Genomic DNA, 23936 nt, shown 5'->3' on the forward strand with positions numbered 1-23936 from the left:
CACCAGACCACTAAGAAAGCCTAAACTAAAATGGAAAGACCAATGGCAAAATACTTTAGGAGACTAGGAGTAACTTGGGAGCAAGCCAAAGAAAGAAGAATGGAGGCACATTGTTGCAGAGTAATTCAAACTTAATTCAAACCACTAAAGCGTACATAAGCAGACATAAAGCTCAATGGTGTAGCATATGGTTGGAAAGCTTATAAAATGGCGCAGTTTTTAACATATTCCGACACTTTCTTGTATACAGGGTGTGAAAAATGCAATAGACCATTGTTTTTTAAATTGTTATCAAACATCTTAATTTTTATCTTTGAATCTATTTACAATGGAGTTTTAACAACTGATCCTCCGTCATTTTCTATTATTCTTGTTCAAAATTTAATGTCGAACACGAAAATGACATTATCTACTCAAATCCATATACAGGTAATTGAGAAATTGCTGTATTAAGTTTAAAAGCATGGTTATTTTTGAAAAACAAAATAATTTTTTGGGAAGCTAATTTTTAGACTTGGAACATTTGATATGTATCATCACACTTAATTTACTTTGTACTTACACCAAACATTTTTTGTCACACTGAGTACCAATCACCCTGTATAGAGCAATAAAAATTGCCATATAAGATTGGAGACCTTAACTTTTCAACTAAGAAAAAAGTCAAACTGTTTTTAAAAGAATCTGTACTAACTCTCGCATCTGACAATGAAAGTAACTCAGAAGTGACACAGACTGACAGCTCAGATTGGGACTCCTTCAGTCAACAACCCATTCATACAGAACCACAAATTGATTGCGATTTAAATTAGAATTTTTAATTTTTTAGAATGATAAACAGTTTAAAGTGAAAGCAAGAACAAGAATATTTGAACCAATGTTGCATAAATGTATCTTTATATTAGGATTAGCTGACTTAATAGTAGATTAAGACTCATAGTAAAATCTGGACACTGAATTCTAGAAGAATAACGGCTAAATAAAAACATGAAACAGAAAACATAAGTTATATTTGTCAAATTACAGCTCACAAATTGACCACTTAAGGTTAACATTTACATAGTTACAAGTAAAGAGAGATTCAAGCGAACTCTAAATACTTTTGCACTGCTAAGTTTCTGTTTGGGTGGAAATAGTAAGTTAACAAATTATCAAAAAATCAATAAAATGTTGTACATTTTAAAAACTATTTATTTTAGAAACTCAATTAGTGGTAAATCCAACAATAAAATTTCTAAAAGTATGTGAACTTAATCAACACTTATATGAAAACAATCGTTTCATGGAGCTTAACAGTTCCAAGTCTTAAAGCAGTTGGTCTAAAGAAGCAGAATAAAAATACCAACACACAGTTTTACCTCAAAAAACAAATAACTATACGTTCCACAGCATTTGCCCTAATAGCAAAATATAAAGTTTTGTTTTACAAATGTTTACCTGAAAATAGGATTTTAATATTTTCAAGTGGGTTTGTTTGATAAAATTTCTTAAAATAAATACATAGGTGCGAAACAAGGACAAACCAGAATGTAGTTTTCACAGTCAAAATAATTATTTCATTTTACTAGTTTAATAACAAATTGGAAACGGTGAAAATATTTTAAACTCGCAAGATTTGTTCTCTGACTTGATAGGCTCAGCAGTGTAAAAATAGAGTGCAAGAATCTAGAGGTGCCAAAGTGGCTGGACTAGAGAGACTGTGCGGGCCCCCAGCGATCCTAGTCGACTGAGATCTAACATTCAACAAGTGATACAGACATTATATACATAGCCACAATATCTACACCAGCAAGCTCAGACATTTGTCTACTGTGAGTTAGTCAAACAAAGGTTAATTCAATTGTTAAATTACTAATTATGTCTTTTACTATGGCTGGGATATAATTGTATTAATTATATGTAAGTTTAATGGCTATTGACCAGTTTGCTGTATTTTCACAACATTCAATACGATCCACTAAAACATTTAACAAGTTTTCTTCAAATTTAAACTGAACAGGACCAAATACGAGTATATTACATATACTACAATACATATTGCTAATACACGCATGCCAGCTCTACTAGCCTACCTACACTACACAGCGGTGCTAGAAGTAGTAATACTTGTATAGCCTATAGGACTTCTCAGTAAGACTAGAAATTCAGAGTATAAAAAAAAAATTCCACCTACAAGGTTTTAGAATACCACTTCCCTAGTGGAAGAGATCAATATATATCAATACAAAAATTGTATATTGATACGTATGTGTATTTGGGCCAATACACATCAATACACATCAATACAAGTAAATATAGAATTCGAGTCATTAGCTTAATTGAAAATAATTTGTAGCTTGTTAAAAAACAATTTTTAATTTGTTTCAACACATTGAATCACATTTAATATGCACTAAAAATAAAATAACAATGAAAAAGTAAAAAAATTCTTGTCAAAAAGTTCCCGAGATTTGAACCTGGGACTCCAGCATGGTAGCCGGCTGTCTAAGCCGTTACGCCACGAACACTTCATATCTGATTTAGTAATGATAGCCACTTTGAATGCGAGAAGCTGTGTTAGGCCTCATAATAGAACTTGAAAGATTTTTCAATGGCATTAGTGTCATTTCAAGCATGCATGTAATTATGCTTTACATGTTTCAAAACTGTTTTATTACCAGTTCAAACTGTTTTCTTGCTACTTGGGTGATGTGAATAGTGTCAATACAATTTATTTTTATTGATTTCTAGAAATAAGGAATTCAATGATGAATTTGTGAGTGATTTTTATCCCTAACAATAACCCATTAAAAGAAATTGTTAAAAGTTGTCAAAAGCTGTATTACAATTGTTATATAACAATTTTAAAACATTTTGATTTAAACTTCATATTACAACAATGTTGATATAAGATTGAAACAATTTTAAAATTGTTTTACAATCAGTTTTTTTAAGTTTAAAAAAATTAGTTTTAATACAAGTTGTAAACTGATTTACAACAATTTTAAAATTGTTTAGCAATCAGTTTTTGGCAGTTTAAAAAATAAGATTTAATACAAGTTGTAACTGTTTTACAACAATTTTAAAATGATATATTTTTAAATTATATTGAGTATTAGGTACCTCAGCTAACGTCTATAATGACCTAAAACTAGAGTTTTTCCTTTTTTTCAAAAAATAACATTTTTATTACTGTTTATTTACACTTTACATTGATATTTTGTTAATGCTCATATGTGATTCATTTTAGAGATTGTATTTTGAATTTTATTTACCCGTATTGATGTCTATTGATTTATATTTACATCTAACATATTAAAAAAATATTCTCTATTGATATCAATGAACGATTTGTTTGCTCTAATGATCTATATTGATATATTCTATGTTTATAGATGTCTAGTGATATGTATTGACTAAGTTTTCAGTGATGTCTATTTGTTTGTATTTACTTGTAATGATATCCATGAACATCTATTGATATCACTAAGCATCTAGTGATATCAATAGATTTTTTCTATTGATTTCTATTGATGTCTTCCACTAGGGTTAGAGAGTCTGGAAAGTTTGCTACCGACATTTTTTGTACCTTGCTTTGTGATACAAATTTAAAGGTAGCAAAATTTAGGAGGTAAATTTAGGTAGGTGAGTTGAGATTCATACAAAATTATTAGGTTGACATTTCCTTCCATTAGAGCACTCACAAACTCTATACTGAGTGAAAGATTGACATTTCAGCAAGCAATATTTATAATATCTTTTTGTAACTGGTTAATTTACAGAAATCTCTAAAGTTGGATACTAGTGTAACTACAAAAGCACAAAAACGATAATACCAAAAGTACATTGCAAAATCAAATGTACCACATGGTAGGTGGTTTTTATAAAATTTTAAATTATATTTCTAAGCAAAGATGGATTGGTCCTTATTTCTCATTGAGTGTACATTACTAGCTAAATAATATTTACAATGAAAATATACAAGACTGTAATGTCATATTTTCAAGGAAAGTGTTATCTAACATAGAATTTAAAACTCAAAAGAGATTCATTTGTTTAAATACAAATTTATAAAAACACCAGGAAGGGAATATTACCTCTTGTTCATCATTGTAGAATACAAGTATTGCTACCTCTTTGTTTTGTAATATTTACTGTTACTATACAATTAATAATGTAATATGCACTAATATACAACATTTACAAGTTGTTATAGCTAATAAATGCAAGCATTACGTAGTATTAATTTTTGGTCGCTTCTCTAACAAATAATTAGATAAACATTTAAAGATGTTACGTAAACATTGAATAAAATGTCAATAATGGTAAATTTAACAGACAATCTTCAGAGGGTGAAAACGTTTAAGACCTAAGACATGTTTTGGTAAAAAGCAAATGACTTAAAACTTATTTCTGGACTTATATGGAGCAAGACAATTTAGACCATTTTAGCATAAAAACTTTTAACAAGGCTCAACTTTCAACAATTACATAAAAACTTTCTTTGACGCTTAACAGAAATTACTCTTTCACTAAGAATGCTGGAAATAATTATAATTATCATATAATTTATCAATTAATAATAATAATAATATCATACTTATAATCCTATGTAATATTATCACTGTATGGATGTTTGTGTATAACTCTGAAGTTGCATCACCTGAAAACTACTGGACCGATTGTGCTGACATTTTGCAGAGAGGTTGATAGGTTGAGAAGACTTGATACTTGAGAAACACATAGGCATATAAAAATTTTGAAAATCCTTTAGGGCTATGCCTCATGGGGGTTCAAAATTTTGTATTCTTATGAGTAATTCATATTTAAACGGAATTAAAGAATTTTGCTAGCTGCTTTAAGTACGGTAAACAAGTTGGTTCTATGATTTAATAGCATTCAAAAGTTACAAGGTTTACCAACAGGGTGTAGAACTATTAATTTTTTTGCATCTATGACAACAGCTAATTTAAACTAAGCAAGTAAAAAAGCTATGATACACAACGAGAACTGTCAAAGTAGGATTGTTTACGGTTATGATTATGTTTTTAATTTAATAAATAATTTGTGATATTGTGCAAATGTTTGATAATTTATGGTAGATCTATGGTCTATAGTAAATATGTTAATACTATAGCAAACCGTAAATTTAAAAAACCAAATTTTCTCAAACCTTGTCCTCCACCATTGAAAATGAAAACCCAGAGCACGAGTATAGCTGCAATAAGCATTTTATACTTATACGCCAAACCCGCACAAAGGACGGAGGATACCGTACTCTGCTAGTTTATTATAAAGAAGAGGTCATACGTGTTTATATGCCTGTACTTGGTAAACAGACTGAGTTTAAATTTCAGAAATACAGCTATTGCAGCCAGTATTTATTTTTAACTATTCCCATTTTGATATTTCTGACCGCCCCGTGGGCATTCAAAATTGAAGTGAGGCTTTTAAAAGTGTTTGATTCTGATCATGGTCTTCATGGCAACAATGAGAAACTCACAAAGACATTTTTGGTTTGATAACTTCAATGTAAACATGTAGAACTGTCATTGATTTATCATTGCCTCCAGAATTGATTTATGACGGGAATAATTAGATTTTTCTTTTGTTTGTTATTAAGCCAGTGGCATTTTTGTAATGAAGTAAGTCAAACGCTTTTATGGGAAAGCGGTCCAAACCCATGAACCTGATTTACTTATCTTAAGTCATCAATCTTATTACAGAGGTAGGCATCAAGATCCTCTAACAATATTGTTTTGACCAAACCAATCTTAATCCCAGACTAAAGGCAACTATAGGGAAATTCTCCTGTTACACATGTAATAACAACAGTAAAATAATTACTGTATATTATAAGTTTCAAAAATGATAACGTAGATTTACATTTTTTTAACTTTCAAGAATTAAGATTGCATAAAGTTAAGAAATTTAACAAGAATAAACCCTAAAATGGACAATAAAATTGAATTTTACAAATATAACGCTAATATACATATTTTGATATAACAAGAAATCAGTTATAAACATTTCAAAACTTGGTAACTTATGTTACATAGTATTAAGCTCCCAATTTATGCTTCAAAGCTGAAATAAATTACTACAAACTATGAAAAATACACATATTTTGACATTGGTAGTTTAAGGAATGTTCCTACAACTTGCTCTCTGATATACAATATCAAGCTATTGTTGAAAATAACAATAAGATTAGAAAATAAATATATTTTATATTTTTGAAGAAGTTTCAATCACAGTTTGATCAATAAACACTTTTAGAAACAGTATCAACAAACATTAAAATATTTAGATAAATAACATAAAATAAATCTAGTTAGTTATTAAATGTTACAAAAATAATATAAAGATAACAATGTTACAATTGAAAACATTCATATATTTGAAAAATATTCAAGCAACTCTATATTCAAGTTTTATTTACCATATTCACACTCAGAAGGTAACGATTTAAAAATTAATTATTTATAAGCGAGTTTTTTGCTTACGTTAAGCTTAAAAACTTAACTTCTAAATGTTTTGCTTAACAAAATTTACACGACTAGGTATTCCTAAACAATATTCTTCATAAATTCTATAGTCTATAATCATATGGTTATATTCTCCGTAAATATTCTATTTACAGCTGTGATATGTTTTGTAAGCTTAAATCTATGATATGTATGGAATGATATGTTTGTATCCTTGGTCTACACACAAGCTGAGCACCGAGTTGATATGTTTACATTACAATTACAATACATTACTCTATTTAGGCAATTTGATATGCTTCATTAGAACACTATGGTACCTACTGTACTAAAATGCTTCACTAGAACACAGAACATTTTATGACTATACTGTATACATTACAGGTAAAATGTAAGGATCACAAATGTAAAGAAGTGTAATCCAATTAAAGAAAAAAATCAAGCAACCATAACTGATTTTAAATAAACATTCCTTTGGATTACTGTGAAATACAGTATAGAATTAAATATTTTAAAAATAATATTAAAACCCTATACTTTTTAATTCCTAATGGTAGTGTACACTTATGGTGTCGATGTTTCTAATGACACAAATTTTGTGTGCAAAATTACTAAATTAGGTGAATCCTGAATCCAAGGCCTTTTGTTACCACGAATGTACAACTAATAATCATTATTTCTCAGCTATTTATTATTTGATCTTTTTACACTTGGTGTAGTTTGATAGAACATTTTGAATACTAAATAAAAGTGTCATTTTAATTTTTTTATAAAAACAGCCTTTCTTTAGCAATTTTAGTTATATAAAACTAATAAGGCCCCCATTTTGAAACAAAAAAAATCTTTTTTATGATTATTTTTTTAACACATTATGACTTAATAACATTGTGATTTCGTAAATGTATCTTAATTAATAGTTCTTGAGATATAAATAAAAAAATAAAAAATGGCGGATATCTCACTAATGAGACATTTTCAGAAAAAAATGTTATTCTTGATTTTCGTTTTATTTTGACCCAATAAACCTATTCCTTAATTCTTTGTACTTACTTATGGGACACTCTGTATATTGGTTCTGTGTCATTACATATACAGCTAATAATTTTGTGGTCTATTGCCAATATGGAACATAACTTTTTCATTATTGTAAGTTTGAAAATACTAATTTGGACATCCATACATGTACTACCACTACCCAGAAAAAATTAATACGTTACAGTAAAATAAATAAATGATAGGATTTATTTCTGGCGCTGCATGAGAAGAGTTTGCATGGCGTTAAGGCTGTCTTCGACGCTCTGGGCAAATCTAGAGGCTTTTGTAGTCTCAGAGGAGTAAAAGGCAGAAATGCAGAAAATGATTTGTGAGGCTTTTGGATTGTAAGAGGCGCCATAACCGTCAGGCACCACTGGTCCATAGCCCATGAAACTGTCTGACTTAGTGGCTACCTGCAGGGTAAAAAAACAGTGTGAAGCAATAAGCATGTAGAACATATAGTAAACATAAACAAGAGTAGCTTCGGGGCAGAGGCCATTATACAAACAAGGATAAAAGCTTACATTTGCCAAAATTAAAAAAAAAATATTTAACTAAAAGAAAATTGCAGATCTCATTTTGAAATATCTCAGGAAAAAGTTTGGATATTCAACAATGATTTCCATTAGCTTCCTGACACATAAATTTAGTAACAGCTACTAAATTATAGGCTAGCCCATTCAATTCCTTCAACTAAAAAAATGTAAAGGAAAAATAAAAAAATAAAGGGAAACAAAGTAAAGTGGCTGTTTGATCTATATGTAATTTTATCTTGAAGAGATTTATGTACACATTGTTAGAAAACTGTACATTTGGGAGCCACTCTTTTTATTTGCTCTTAAATACAGTAGTTTAATTAACATGTTATATTGAATCATTTCATACTTGTCTGCAAATGAAAGATTAGATAATCTAATCTAGATCTAATTTAGATTAGATTTAGATTTTGATGCTTTTCCAAAGGTTTGTTACTGACATATTTTGGACATTTTGGGTCTCTGATTGTCTAATATGCTCGGGAAACAATGCAACAAATGACATGTTTTAAGGTAAAATAAAAAATACTTTTCTAAGATTTCAGTACTAGGTGAAGTAATCACCATTCACCATGTAGTTCAACCTTCTGACATAAACGGTGTCACTGATGTTGTTGGTAATGTTTTTCTTGTCATATAGCATAGCCTCCATCTCAATAGAAACAGTGTAGATTTGGTTATAGACTGTAGATAGTTGATGTACCTGGCTGGTGGAGAGAGCAAAGTGGTTGGCTATCTTGTATGCTTCATCGGAGAACAACTCTAGCTGCAGGCCCATCTCTTTGCCTTGCTCTCGGAGACCCAACAGATGTATGTCTATACCCTGACCCAGAATATTGGCCACCATAATGTCTGTTTGGCTCTTCACTGCCTCATCAAAGAATTTTAACTTCTCCGAATCCTGAAATATTGAATATTATTAGTGGTTTTTTTGTGACAGATTCATTGGTTTTATGTTGTATTTTATTCAATAAAAATGTCAGTAATAGTTTAAAAAAGCGACTCTTCTGTGGAGAGATACACTTGTTCTTTTTTTAGCAGATAAATTCAAGTTGAGTTCAGTACCATATGGATACTGAAGAAGACATCTCATCTATATATACGGACCAGCTGTAGCCTATTTGTATTTAAAAAATAGCATAGTTGAAGGCCACCCACATAATGCGATATGGCATCGCCTCCTATAAGTTCGGAATCGCCTCCTCTAAGTCCAGGATCGCCTCCTCTAATAAAAGTCCGGCATAGCGTCCTCTAATACAAATCCGTCTCACCGAGTATATGCTGAAGGTGACTCTTCTATTTGGATGGAGAGGATCTGAGCTGCTAGAGGAGGTCTCTTCTGATTGGCTCATAGCTGCTGCCCATTGTAGAGCTGCGCTGGTGGCTGAGCGGATGCAGTCCACACGTCCCAACATGAAACGACGTGTTGACGCACTCTCGTATGTTGCTGTCAGTCTCTTGTATAATCTGCACACAAAAATATGTAACCAGGTTATTATTATTTTTTTGCTCATTTTAGAAACCAAATTGCATGCTACTGTATTTGGTTCCATTAACCAATATCCGCAGTATAGCATAGCCTATAATTTGAGGCAGTGGCGTAACTATGGGGGGGATGAGGGAGATAGACTCCCCCAAAGGTAAAAAAAAGCTGCTTTAGTTAGGCTGAATAACCTCCTCCTTAATGGTTTAATAATGCACATTGTTCACAGAGGATCGATCAGGAATTGTCGCGGGTAATTTCATAATCTTTGCAAATAAAATCGGGGATTTCCAGTGGTGATTACGTGGAAATCATATTAGGTTGGCAACACTGCCGCTCATGCGCTGTAAGTTTAAGTTTTCAGCCTGTTAAAATCAATTTATAATAAAAACTCAGTAGATATGGCTCTTCACGCGCAGCTCAGAAGGCTACAGTACAACAACAACTTAATGATAATTTCTTTGTTTATTGTTTTGTGATTATGATTTAGTTACCGTACTTGCTATTTCCTAATTCTGACCGGCTAGAGAAAGCCTCAATTGGGTTGATTTTTGGAGTTATTTTGAACATGATTACACCTCTGGAATGCCTAAAAACACGAGTTTGTGAGTTCTAATTTTTCAAAATTTTGGGATACCCCCCAGGCCCCCCTTTGTTGGGGCTCCTCCACCCCCCCTCCCCACAAAGCCATGTTCTAGCATTGACTATTGGATACAGAAGAAGACATCCCATCTATATGGATCAGCTGTCGCGAATTTTTGTGTGAGCCAGTCACAGATTGCTCTAGTGTCTAAAACTCTATTTTGTAACTTATTTTTTGTTACTGACATAGTTAATGGGTCATAACAGTTGCTATACCTAGCTCATAATAAGTCATTCCATCAGTTTGAATTGGTAAAAGACATAGTGTAGTCGGTAGAAACCAGTAATTTATATCAGTGCAATCTGTAGGGGGCTCAAATCAACTAAGACAAATTTGATCAAAAACGTGGCGACAACTTTAATATAGGGATGGAATGTCTAAGTCAAAGGTTCTAGTTACGCCACTGTTTTGAAGTTAATTGCTACTATGTAACTATTCATTTCCCTTAATTAATTAGAAGTACAGTAGACTTAAGCTAACTTGCATTAACTGATAATTGGACTATCCGCCCTTGCTCGTAAAATGTTACAGTTTGGTTTAACCGACCTTGTTTTGAGAGCAGTTTGGTTTAACTGCTGCTAAAAATGTCGGTATTTCTGCTCCCTCGCGAATAATACGCTAAACTCTTCAGTATATTACTTCCACTGAAAGTTGTTTTGAGTTTATTTGTAGTTTTATTTTGGAGCTCGATGAAGACCTCAATTCACTGACAATCCTCGTACGATTTGCAAGGATAAAACAGTACTCACTTGTAATAAGCCAGCTGTAATGCAAGTTGGATGTAAGCATCAGGACTAACGTTGCAGGACTTGATAAAGTCTTTACCATATCCGTTGAACCGATAGACGTAAAAATCCAAATCTTCAACCAAACTGGAACAAAATAAAATGGTTGTAGTTTTAAAGAAAATAGATTTTATACAGTATAGCGTCACTTTAAGCTTGTATTGCTTGAATAGTTAATAGTTAATTTAGCTGTAAGTGTGAAGGTATTATTGTAATGGGTGGTACTAACGACGTAGATGTGAACGGACGCTATATGGCTGACTTTGAACAAATTGAGGCTACACTTCCTAGACTCTCTGATAGGAGGGTGGTCTTGGTCGGTCTCACAACAAGACATATGATAAACCCACCCTAAATCATACTGTGACTGAAGTTAACAGCAACCTCCTTGACATTTCTCTTATGTTTGATCATGTTGAATTTCTACCTTTGGATAAAATCTCCCGTTCTCGATTTACAAGGCATGATCTTTATTTGAATTTCAAAGGAAAGGGTTTATTGGCAGAGAAGAAAATACTAGTAGTGGCCGGTTATAGACCACCCTCAAGCTGCAATGAAGTCTTTTTACAGCCTTAGGTGGTTGCTTAAACAAGTTTGAGAAAATCCACATGAAAACTGTAGTATTAGGAGATTTTAACATATACCTTTCCATCAACAGCTTCACAAGTCACAGACTCACCATAGAAATGTCATTATATGGCTTGTATAATGTAATGTCATCCTACACAACAGAAGCATTAGGTTCTAAAACTCTAATTGCCAACATTTTCACTGATGATCACCAAACCAAAAGTGAAGTAGTGAAGTACACATTGTTCGATCACTACACTGTAATAGCAATTTCTAAAATGAAAACAGTAAGTTCCAAAATACTGAGACACAGTTGAAATTACCTTTAGCATATCAAATATAAACACATTTAAGATCTTAGTTCAGAGAAAAAATTGAATGAAGTTTTTAGTGCACAGGGATTAGATGCGTTGTACCGGTACAAAGAGTTCAGCTCCCAGCTTCAATATTACTTTAATGTGACATTCCCAAGGAAGTGCAATGAAATCAAAAGTAAAGACAAGGAAAAGATTGTATTTCCAGAAGAACTCTTTAAACTAAAAGCAAATGCTTTGCAGTATACGAGAAATCCAAACATCTAAGTACTGACCATTTCCTAAAACAATATTACCATTACCTCAGATTAAAATACAAATACCGGGACAAAAAAATTCAAATGTAAAAGCGCAAATTAATATTGGAAAATATCAAAAATTCTGAAAACAAAAGTAAAACCATCTGGACGACAATTAATGACAATCGACAAAAACAAGGAAAAGAGTGGTAAACTATCCATTTTGTAAATAGACAAGGAGAGCGAGCCATAAACAGTATGTGAGCAACAAGCATTTCACCAGTATAGGTGATAATTTGCCAAGCGAAGTAAAAAATGATTTAATAACAAACGACACACACAAAGCTCAGTCCTGTTTTCTTGCCCCATTCACAGAAAGTGAAATAAAAAGTATTATCAAATCAATTAAAAGTAAAACGTTGGCTGGAGTTTATGAAATATCTCATAAAATGCTGAAGACGGTCGGCAAATATGTAGCTAGAGCTAGACCATTATGCCACCTAGTAAACCTTTCATTTGTCGAGGGGACATTTCCATCAGCCCTGAAGCTTAGGATTCGATCATGTCAGATTAAAATAACACGGTACCACAGACTATAGACCAATTAATGGTCTACTAGTGTACATGTTGCTCGAATTCAAGCAATTGCAAAGTATTACAGAAGTTATTTCAAAACGAATAACAGTCAAATTTACAATGAGTTTAAAAGAGTCAACTCAAAGATTACTGGTGTGTAACTCAGACCATGTTTATCTTCGTTATTGATAAACCTAAAGCATTCCGGCCGGTTTTCTCCTTCTCAAAATGTCTCGCTGTACAGGCAACACGTGTCAATTGATAGAGGGCTGATTGAGAACGAAAAATCGTTTTTGGGTAGTGTTAGGGTGCATTTGTAACCTAATAGTTGAGATTGTCCAGGGTCAGGTGCTGACTGTGATGAGTTAAGCCTATTACGCGCCACTGTTCTGTAGCTGCGGTCGTTATCATGATTACGCCTCCTGTCTATGTTTCGTTGTCGTCGCGTCGGAGACATTTAAAAGAAAGAAACAATAAATAAACAAATTATCGCTACACAAAACAACGATAAATGCACAAATTTAAGTTACAATCATGCTAATACGATCCGTCATAGCGACACAAAACAACGATAAATACACACATTTAAGATACAACCATACTAACACGATCCGTCTTAGAGGTTATGTTTACACTAACTCAAATGGTAAATAAATGTACTCAATGTGTTTCATTGAATTGAAAAATAAATAACAGCAATTAAATTATACAGCTGATCAAAATGTAAACAATTAAGTTCTCCATAAGGATAACATGGGAACTTTCAAAGCCACTGGGGCAGAGCCCAAGGGACTTTAAAAAAATGTAAGACCAGTTTGCAAATCTACGCGACATGCTCTTTCCAATGAGATGTCAATGGATAAAATCGGTTAAGAAATGGCGGAGGAGTTCAACCGACAAAGTTTCATGTAGCTTATTTAATTATATAGATTGTCTGTGACGGTAATAAGTATTCCTGAAATATCTGTTAGTAAAGTAAATGTTACAAAATGGTATTGACACTGTTATAAATATCTTGTTTCTACCTACTGGCAAATAAGCATATGGTAGAATGCATCTTTTTAAATCTAAATTAAAATAATGTTTAAGTTTGCATTATTTATATTCAGTACTGTTATTTTATAAAATATTTTTTCTAAAATAAATAAAAGTTTTATAAGTAGATTAACAAGGTACATAATGACTTCAAAGTTACTGTACAGTACATTTGTAGTTCAGAAGACATATGATTTATTCACTCACTTGTCAATGGAGTGGGAAGCGTCCCTGATGTGTTTCTCTAGAGTAGTGTCCAGGTTCCATCGCAGAGGCCGTAGTGCAGTACATGATGGAGGGATGGATGTCTTGCCTGGTCCCAGATCTTTGCAGGCATCTAGCCAATCCTCCATCAGCTGTATGACGGCGATACCCTCTGATGGTGAGTGCTCGTAGCACAAACCACACACACCATCCGGACACAGCACCAACTGGTGACGACATGAACATTTTACAATCTGATCACTACTACGCTTTTATCATATGTCTATTTACTGAGATACTCTTAAAGTGCCAAACATAATACTTCATCTAACATCAAATCCATGTAATAAATTAATTGATATAAATTGCTTGTTCATAACTTTTCTCGATGACAATATTATAAATTTGAAGTGAGATTTTAAAATGTCCTTTTGTACGTTCCTTTCAACTAGAAGCGTAAGTACCATAATTATTTATTTATTTTTTATTTTTTTTGTGAATTTCCCTTGTAGGGAATAAGCTATTACCTAACGTCTCGGGGTGATACCTGGGACTGATTTTCCTTTTCATTTTGATATCCCCAGATTGGCCAAAAACACCATCTGTTCAAATTCACTTACTATGTATGTGTCCGTTAGGTATGTGTCCGTTAGGAAGATAACTCGAGTAAAAAACCTGAATTTGATGGTACAAACTTTATTTGAACGAGTTTGCGAATTAGCATTATCGACCCATGAGAATGGGGTTTTATGGAATAAATATTGGTTTTCCAATTTTTGCTTCTTAAAACATTAAAAACATCTTAAAACTTTTGCAATGTCTTAAGACCTTAAAAAACTAATAATTTAGTACATTGAATCATTGTTGTACGCTTAGGTAATAGTTATGGATAAAAAAAAAAACAATAGTTTTAAATTTCTTATGTTATTGTTATGGGGATTAAATAAATTGTAGAAGTTTGCAGCATTAGTTTAGGCAGCGTCCTAGGTGAGCGACGAAAAATTGGTTGGTCTTTCCTGCGAGCGATTCTAGTATGACGACGGAATTGAGTTTCCACACTGGGATGTGCCGTCGTCACAGGGCCATTTGACCATTATTAGGTACCATGTTGTTGGTTGAGAAAAGACGTAAGCTCGTGCTGCTGGACAGTTCTTCCATAATCTATGCTTACCTTAAAAAGAAATCATTCGACCGCAGGAGCTGAGAGTTGTAGAGTACCTGCTAGAAATGAGAGTTTTAAGGGACGTATGAATTTGGTGGGTTTCATCATTCATATGAAATATTAAGATCGTATCCTGAACTTTATAAAAACCACACTCGGTCGCCCAACTAGTACGCTCTCATGCTTATCCACGCGTTTGAAAATTGTTGGTGTGATGAATTAGCTCGCATGGACGACCGACGGATTTTTTGTCTTTCAGCTAGGACGGGGCCTTATGGTTAAATTTTAATCAAATTTAACAAATTTATTTATTTCATACTTAGCTATTGTCAATTCACTAAAATAATTTATCAGGTTCACTGTCATCAAACCAAGTGATCATTAAATCTAATGCAATTTTACATTTTAAAGGAAATATTTTAATGAAAATCGAATCATGCAAATAGAAATTTGCTGCGGCGGGCTGTTTTAATTAATGGTCTGAATATAAGTATAAGTACCGTATACCTTTTATAATAAACATGTTTCAAAAAATCTTTAGAGAAACTGGACATTCACTTAGTAGGTTTTCTGTGACATGGATATTTTTAAACGTTGTACTTAGCTTAATTTTGCTCCTTTGGTTTGCAAATGTGTGTTTTGATTTTTGTCCTTGCACTCTAGTTACCTGTATTGTTTTGTCGAACCATCTGTTCCCTGAGTTGAACGCACTTCCCCCTCCATGCAGCATCTGATGTGCCATGTTGGTTTCGTCTCTACCCTCGCCACGGTGTCCGTCCGCTCCTTTTGGCCCTGCTTTGCGGTTGAACTTACTGCTCAGTGGCTTTTGGTCCAGACAAATAACTAGAAGGCTGTTTTCTATAAGCTCTAGGTTCTGGCGATTCTTTTCGTCTGTGAAAGAATCATCATTCAAAATAAAATAAATTATTACGTACTTTTAAATATAGAAGAAATAGTTTGATCATATCCTTGAACAAACTGTCCTTATTATTGGTGAACACTCCCAATTATAAGTCTTTTTTCCAACTTTGATTTATAAATTTAATTTTACCTATTGAATTATTGAGCGGAGCGAAGCTTTTATACTACACCTCTGCTTTTGTTTTACAAATACTCCTCCTGAACAGCTGAAGTGATCTGCACTAAATTTAGCACAATCATAGTAACCAACCATGGGAAGGTATAAATCTGAAATGGTACAAATCGGACCACAGGGCTTTTCTCTATGTGGATTTAAACTTTTAGAAATTTAACATAGGCCTTATGGGTTAATTGGTTGCCATGATATTATTTGTGAGATAACAATAAAAAGGTAAACAAGAGTCACAACATATGTTACTCAACGAATCATCTAAATAGCACATTACAAATACCGTACAGAGAAAGAGGGAAGAACAATCGGATTAATATCATTGAGCATAATTTACTAAAAGTGAATAACCAATTATTATGGTCACCCGAATAAGGCTGATGCACCATTGACTTTAAATAATCCAAATAACCGTTCCATTTAGGGTATGTGAACCAAATATAGGCCTACAATTCAGTTTGGATACTGCAAGTAGACTTTCCATTTATGTGAATTAGACGTACCATTCAATAATACAGACTTTGAATAGGTACTGCAATTAGGAATTCTATTAATGTAAACCAGACGTACTGTGACTTTGAATACCGTTAAATATGTAAGAAATAAATAAATTCAGAATCAAACACAATCATAAAAGTTCATTTTAATTTCAAATCTAACCATAAACAAACAACTGTAAACAAAGTATTTTAACATGTGATTTCATATATTAAGCAACGTTAATTAAAAACATATGATTTTAGACAGTAATATCCATCAATCCTCCCCCTTTAATCGACAAGGTAGCATCTGGTTGACATGTCTTCTCCAGGTGCAGCCATCATCCATTCGCAGAACATACATTACCGTACTTTACCTTCTTTAGCTGAAACTCTTCCAAAACTCCACTTTTCCCCTTTTTGATTGTAGCGTAAAGCTTGAACCCTTTCCCCAATTTTATAAATGTGATGCCTTTTATTAGAACTCTCATTCTCATTTGCTGTTTCTAGCTTGTTTGTCTCCAGCATGAAGTCAAGACGAGTTCATATGTTTCTACCGAACATAAGGAAGTATGCATCTTTACCCGTTGAGTTTACAGACTTTCTTAGTTGCATTAGGAACATTGGTAGTTTTGTACTCATGTCTCCTCCCTCACTTTTCATTGCACTTAAGCCCTTCTTTATCGTCTGAACATATCATTCTGCTTGCCCATTTGATAAAGGGTTAAATGGAGCACATGTCCTGTGGATGCTACTGTTTATCTTCAAGAAACTTTTGTATGTATGTATGTATTTTGAATGTAAATGATATGAATTGTGGTCCATTGTCAGTTACTAGCACAGGAGGAATACCAAAAGTTGAAAATAAATTCCGAAGTGTCTTTATGCACCATTCCGAGGTTGTTATCTTTGTTGGAATAACATCAACCCATTTAGAAAATGAATCAACAATGATGAAAAAGTATTGATTTCCAGCGTATGGTCCAGCAAAATCGATGTGAATTCTCTGCCATGGCTGTTCAGCACTTTCCCACGGGTGTAGAATCACTAAGCTTGGTCGATTCTGTTTTTGGCAACACTCTTTGCATGTTTTTGCCAAATTCTCTATGTCGTTATCTATGTCCTTCCAGTAACAATAACTTCTAGCTAACCCCTTCATCTTTACAATGCCTAAATGTCCAACGTGAAGTTCCTGTAAGTTACTCTGCAAACTGGTTGGAATCACTATTCTGTTTCCTTTAAACAAGCAATCATCCTGGAGAGCAAATTCATGATCATGTAAACCAATTCTTTTGATACTTTTTCCTTCTTTAAGTAATTTAATAATTTCTTTTGTTGTGCTGTCATTGTAAGATTCTCTGGCAATCTCTTCTTTAGTGACTGGCATTCAACTGACTTAATTGAAACACAGCATTATCATCCATGAAATCATCAGGTGTGCTCTCAACTGGAAATCGTGAAAGAAAATCAGCATTCGAATGGTCTTGTGTTCTGCGAAATTCAACAGTGTAGTTAAACCCTGAAAGGAAGTGTGCATAGTTAAAGATCCTTGTAACTGTCAGTTGGTAAAGTTCTATGTGGATCGAAAATAGATACTAAAGGCTTATGATCTGTAATCAGTACAAACTAACGACCATAACAGTAAGAGAAAAATATTTTCAACCCCCAGTATATTGCAGTTGCTTCCTTATCTATTTGGCTGTATTTTTGTTCACTCTTTGTCAATGTTGGGGAGGCAAAAGCTATTGGTCTTTCAGTGGCATCTTTTATTTGATGTGATAGGACAGCCCCAAGGCCTACTGGAGAAGCATCTGTAGCAAGAACCAAGGGTAGCGAAGGATCAAAATGAGCTAAGTTCCGTTCATTTGCAATTTCTTCTTTCACTTTCTTGAAGCTTTGTTCACAAGCTGATGTCCCCTTAAATGGTTTGTTCTTCTTTAGCAAATTGTTCAAAGGATAAACTATATCAGAAAAGCATGAAATAAATTTACTGTAGTAAGTCACCTAACCTAGGAATGACCTTAGTTCATTGATGTTCGAAGGTCGTTTTGCATTAGTTTTCTTCAACTTTTTCAGTACTCTTGCGTAAACCATTGTTATCAATTACATGTCCCGAGTATTTTATGCTCTTCTGAAAGAATTTGCATTTCTCTCTGTTCAATCGTACATTCTTGCTACGTATCACATTCAGTAGGTACTTGTTTTAATCTTTGTAAAGTTTCTTCAAATGTAGATCCTTGTACAAATATGTCATCAAAGAAACACTATACTCCAACCAGACCTTGTAATGTTGAGTCCATGAATCTTTGCCAGATAGATGGAGCGACCTTCACTCCAAACGTAAGGCGATTGACCTTAAAAAGTCCTTTGTGTGTGCTTAAGGTTTACATTTTAGCACTTTCATCGTCCATTACCATATGTAAGTATGCATTACTTATGTCAAGTGTACAAAAATATTTCCCTCCACTCATGTTTGAGAAATTGTCTTCTATTCTTGGTATGAGATAGTTTACCTCTTCAATTACTTTATTGAGTGTAACCTTGTAGTCGGCACGTCTCACATTGCCATTTTTTGGTTTTATTACTGGAACCACAGGGGTTCCCCAAGCAGAGTTTTAGACCTTAGTAATGATATGTTCATGTTCCAATCGTTCAATCTCCCTCTCCAACTTACATTTTATTGCGTATGGTACTTGTCTTGGCTTTATGTAAATAGGTGTAGTGTTTTCCATCACCTGAAATTTAGCTTTGAAGTCAGGAATCTCCCCAATTTCTGTCTTGAAAATATCTTCATATTCTTTATTTAAGGATGTCAACTGATATCCATTTGTTTCTTCAACTGCCCTCATGTCTGCCCAATCAAGTTTAACCTCTCTCATCCACTCACGTCCAAATATAGCATCAAATTGGTGATCTATTACGTATAGCTTCCCAATGAATCTTTGTCCCTTGTAGTTGCATTTCACAAAAGCTACGCCACACGGTTTTATTATTTCTCCTGTGTATGTACGTAGTTCAACTGCAGTTGATAGAAGCTTTTTGTTCGGAAAATGGTGTTGAAAGTCTTTTAGGGAAATGGAGCTCAATGATGCGCCTGTATCTAACTCAAATAACATGTCCTTGCCATCCACTGATAATTTTGCATTCAATTTACCTCTGTCTTTTGAATTTGAAAGTAAATGTATGTTATGCAAGTCGTTTCCACCCTCTTCTTCGAAAGCTTCTTCTTCAGCATAGTGAACTGATTTTTGTAACTTGCCTTTACTCATGCATACACGAGCAATATGACCAATTTTATTGCAAGAATGACATGTTTCTTTTTTCTATTTACATTTATCCATATGTGATTCATTTCCACAACGATAACACTTTCCTCTTAAAGAATCGAAACTCAAGGTAGTTTTATCAATTTTCGCAGTAGGTTTCATGGGATACCTTGTATTCCTTATATCTTTATTTGTAGGCACTGGTACTTGCTGACTTTTGTATTTGACTTGATTCACGTGTCTAGCAAAATGTTGCTCAGTAATCATTGCACTTTCTGTTTTTGATAGCTCTATTCCAGTTGCTGTCCTGAATAACTCTAGAAATGTTCTCAATTCACGTTCTTGAAAGAGTCTTGTTCTTATTTCTGGGTCATTTAGTCCTCTGACAAACTGTAATCGTGAAAATATGTCACAAACAGATTTTCCACATCCACAGTTGAACTCACAGTTTGTAGATAACCTTTTAAAGTCTGTTGAAAAATCTGTAACTGATTCTCCATTCGGTTGTTCTCTAAGTACAAATTTGTGTTGTAACGCTAGTGTACTTTGCTTGAGGATCCAAGTATTGTTGTAATAAATGTACTAGTTCTTCGTATGTTTTGTTACTTGGATCATCTGGTGAGCAAATGTCGTACAGCTTTCGATGGATTAATGGTGTAAGAGCATGTAAGAATGTCAATGTTTTCTGATTTTGGTCCTTTATGCATTTTAGTTCCATAAAAGTACCTAAAAGTTTCTAAAATTTTGGAAACTTCCCTTTCATTGTAGGGTTCAAAGTTTAGATTGGAGGTTGTCATATTTGTTGTAGCAGTATGCTGAATTCGATCTTTTGAACAATCAATACCTGATGTATTAATTAGGGTTTATAACATTACCTTGGTAGCAATTGTGGTGTTTTCAATTTCTTGTCTGTAAGCGAGTTCATCTTCATTATCATCTTCATCAATCATTAATGCAATGTGGTCCTGTACTATCTCTAATTTAATGTGCAGTTCATTCAAATGTTGTAGCTGATGCATCTGTAGACTGTAGACACTTTGTGCTCTTTCAATAGTTTTGTGATATTTGTAAGCTGAGCTTTCAAGGATCTTCTGAGATTTTTGTACTTGATTTTCCTCTCATTCTCCTTCTATTTGTTCAATTGTTCACTGTAGGTCCCTTAGTTGCCATTAGCTGTAAGGGCTATTAATTAACAGCTGTGTCTAAGAAATATGTTGGCCTTAGTCACTTACAAGACGACAAGATCGCACCACTCATCCTACACTCATCTACATTCATACTTTGCTTAAAATACCTAATTTGTATGGTCGCCATTTCATTGAAAAATATTAAGTACTAGCTGGCCCGACAGAACGTCCTGTCCTAATGTGGTTTTATGTCAAATGCTCGTTCATTTTCAAGATGAGCTCGTTCGCATGGCTCAATCATGTCCTGGTTGGATACTGCAAATACCTAGGTATTTTATTTATGCAAACCGAATGTATCATTGTCATTGGATACTGCAAGTAGACATTTAATATATGAGAACCAGGAGATGAAATATAGACTTTGGTTCCTGCAAGTAGACAATTCATTTACGTGAACCAGACGTACCATTGACTTTGAATACTGCAAATAGACATTCCTTTTATATGAACCAAATGTACCATTGACATTGGATACTATTTACTAGGAACAGATAAAGTATTGGATTAATATGCTAGCTTCCCTCAATATTGCAAGCAGGCAACTGCATTGTACACCTAATATTTATGAGATTAAACTGTTCTACTTTCAAATTGAATCATGCTACATAAACAAAATACTCTGACGACGATTTCATGAACAACCGCTGTGATATCTAAATTCTAAGAAACACCACAAAAATAGTTTGGGCATAGGTATTAAAAAGAAATAAGATGATGGGTATTGTTGATAAGAAAAATACATTTAGCCTTTCAAATTGTTTAAAATTGCAAGGAACTCACAAATACTACGTTTTTGAAGTTTGCAGAGCAAGGTGTTTTTGCAATAAACTAATTAATATTAACATGACTTTGTATCATGATGTTTATTCTTGCAGCATATTTTTGGCTTTATGATGTTTGCAGACGTCGTTTGGACGCTCAAAATAGTGAACATACAATACGTGGACTATATTGATCAGTTTTGTAATAAAATGCTTTCACTTTGGATGTTGAGGTTTAGCCATATTTTTGGCTTATTGCATGGCACTAATTTGGATTGTGATCATTTTAGGTAATGGAACTCAATGGGCACTAAACAAATTCCCAAAAGAGAACCTCCTTTATTATTTATAGTAAGAGTATGACTTGAAAATACCTCTTATGAGTATCTCGCGGCTCTCTGCCCAATGGTCACGTCGCTGGGATGTGAGGATACCCACAGGCATGGACTTCCCAGGCGCTGTGGTCAAGATGTGGGCAAACTGTGAGGCCAGCTGCTCCTCTGACAACCGATCTCCTGTACCATCCTTCCGCAGGTACAGAACATACAACTGTAAACATATGGTACATCAGTCCTGTAACTTAACACAACATTGAAATATATCACTTTAACTATATGTTAATGACCCTATCAAACAAAGAGGGCAATGTTAGGAAGCAAGACAGGGTTTGGACAGTTGTCAATGCCGTAGAGAGACACAAACTATTTCCATTGACTTTTGGATACTGAAGTAGATACAAGAAGCTCAAAACTAGACCCAGCTGCTGTTGATCATTGGGCTTTTAATGTAAAAATTGTTCTAGCTAATGAACAAGAGTCACCTAGAGCTATCATGAATTAATACAAAAATTAATGTTTTTTAAAACTCCTAAACTAAAATACATGTACAAAGGTTAATATGTTATGAAATGCAGTTTTAGGAGATTTATTCATTTTCAGCAAACTTCCCTTATTGAGCGAAGCTCACTTTCCCTCACTTTGTAACTTCTTTGTAAGAGCATCAGAATGTAATGGCTTGACCAATTGATATGAAATTTGGCCAACAGCTAAAGAATACTGAGCACAATGTTTATGGTAAAAAATATTTGCAAATTTCATTCTGGATTTTATTTTACGGGTCACACAATTTTGCTTGTTATTTTAATGTAAGTTGAAAGAAAAATTATATTGGGTTTATGACATATGGGTTTATCTCGTTTCATTTAAATAAGATAAACATATGTTAATTGTTTGTAACTGTTTTGTTTACATTTCAATCCTAGGTTAAAGTTGGAATGTAACAGTTTATCAATGGAAGTAGCAGTTTTGCTATATTTGTTTTTAGCATGCCTCTTAGCCATTGACAATCTTTAAATAATGCTTCGCTCATTTATGCGTCTAAAGTGTAACGGCAGACCACCCTAGTAGGATATAGGCTGTTACTGAAGGTCTCATTACACGACCCAAACCCGAGACCGATTTACTTTTACTTTCTCACCCTATATATAATAAATACGCTACATGAAACTTTGTCGGTTGAACTTCTCCGCCATTTCTTAACCGATTTTATCCATTGACATCACATTGGAAAGAGCGTATTGCGTAGATTTGCAAACTGGTCTTAAATTTTTTTTTTGTCCCTTGGGCTCTGCCCCACTGGCTTTGAAAGTTCCCATGTTATCCTTATGAAGAACATAATTGTTTACATTTTGATCAACTGTATATAATTTAATTGTGTTATTTATTTTTTCAATTCAATGAAACGCATTGAGTACCTACATTTATTTACTATTTGAGTTTGTGTAAACATAACCCCCAAGACGGATCGTGTTAGCATGATTGTAACTTAAATTTGTGCATTTATTGTTGTTTTGTGTAGCTATTATTTGTTTATTTTAGCGAATTTCCCATATAGGGAATAAGCTATTACCGTAGTACTCATGGTAAGACCTGGACCCGGGACCGATTTTTTTTTAGTTTTGAGGTCCCTAGAGGCCAAAAACACCATCCGTTCAAATTCATATATATTATGTGTGTCCATTAGCGCTATAACTCGAGCAAAAATGATCCGATTTTGATGAAATTTTGTACAAACGTGTGAACCTACATTTATTCGAACGAGTTCG

The 23936-nt window shown here is 33.5% G+C and overlaps 1 protein-coding gene across 1 annotated transcript in view; it reads right to left on the reverse strand.

Moving 5' to 3' along the window:
- Positions 1-993: 993 nt before the first annotated feature.
- Positions 994-23936, reverse strand: part of LOC128983426 (vesicular acetylcholine transporter-like) — a 121311-nt gene continuing 98368 nt past the window's right edge. The window contains exons 6-12 of the mRNA XM_054402713.1: positions 22207-22381; positions 15717-15940; positions 13891-14114; positions 10914-11036; positions 9310-9505; positions 8742-8939; positions 994-7915 (exon numbers count right to left, since the gene is read on the reverse strand). Coding sequence (XP_054258688.1) covers positions 7709-7915; positions 8742-8939; positions 9310-9505; positions 10914-11036; positions 13891-14114; positions 15717-15940; positions 22207-22381 — 1347 coding nt within the window. The 3' untranslated portion in view covers positions 994-7708. The remainder of the gene's footprint in view (positions 7916-8741; positions 8940-9309; positions 9506-10913; positions 11037-13890; positions 14115-15716; positions 15941-22206; positions 22382-23936) is intronic.

This window comes from Macrosteles quadrilineatus, unplaced genomic scaffold, assembly GCF_028750875.1.
Source record: "Macrosteles quadrilineatus isolate MER2022 unplaced genomic scaffold, UCM_ALF_1.0 Scaffold_1__1_contigs__length_201487025, whole genome shotgun sequence".
Classification (NCBI taxonomy): domain Eukaryota; kingdom Metazoa; phylum Arthropoda; class Insecta; order Hemiptera; family Cicadellidae; genus Macrosteles; species Macrosteles quadrilineatus.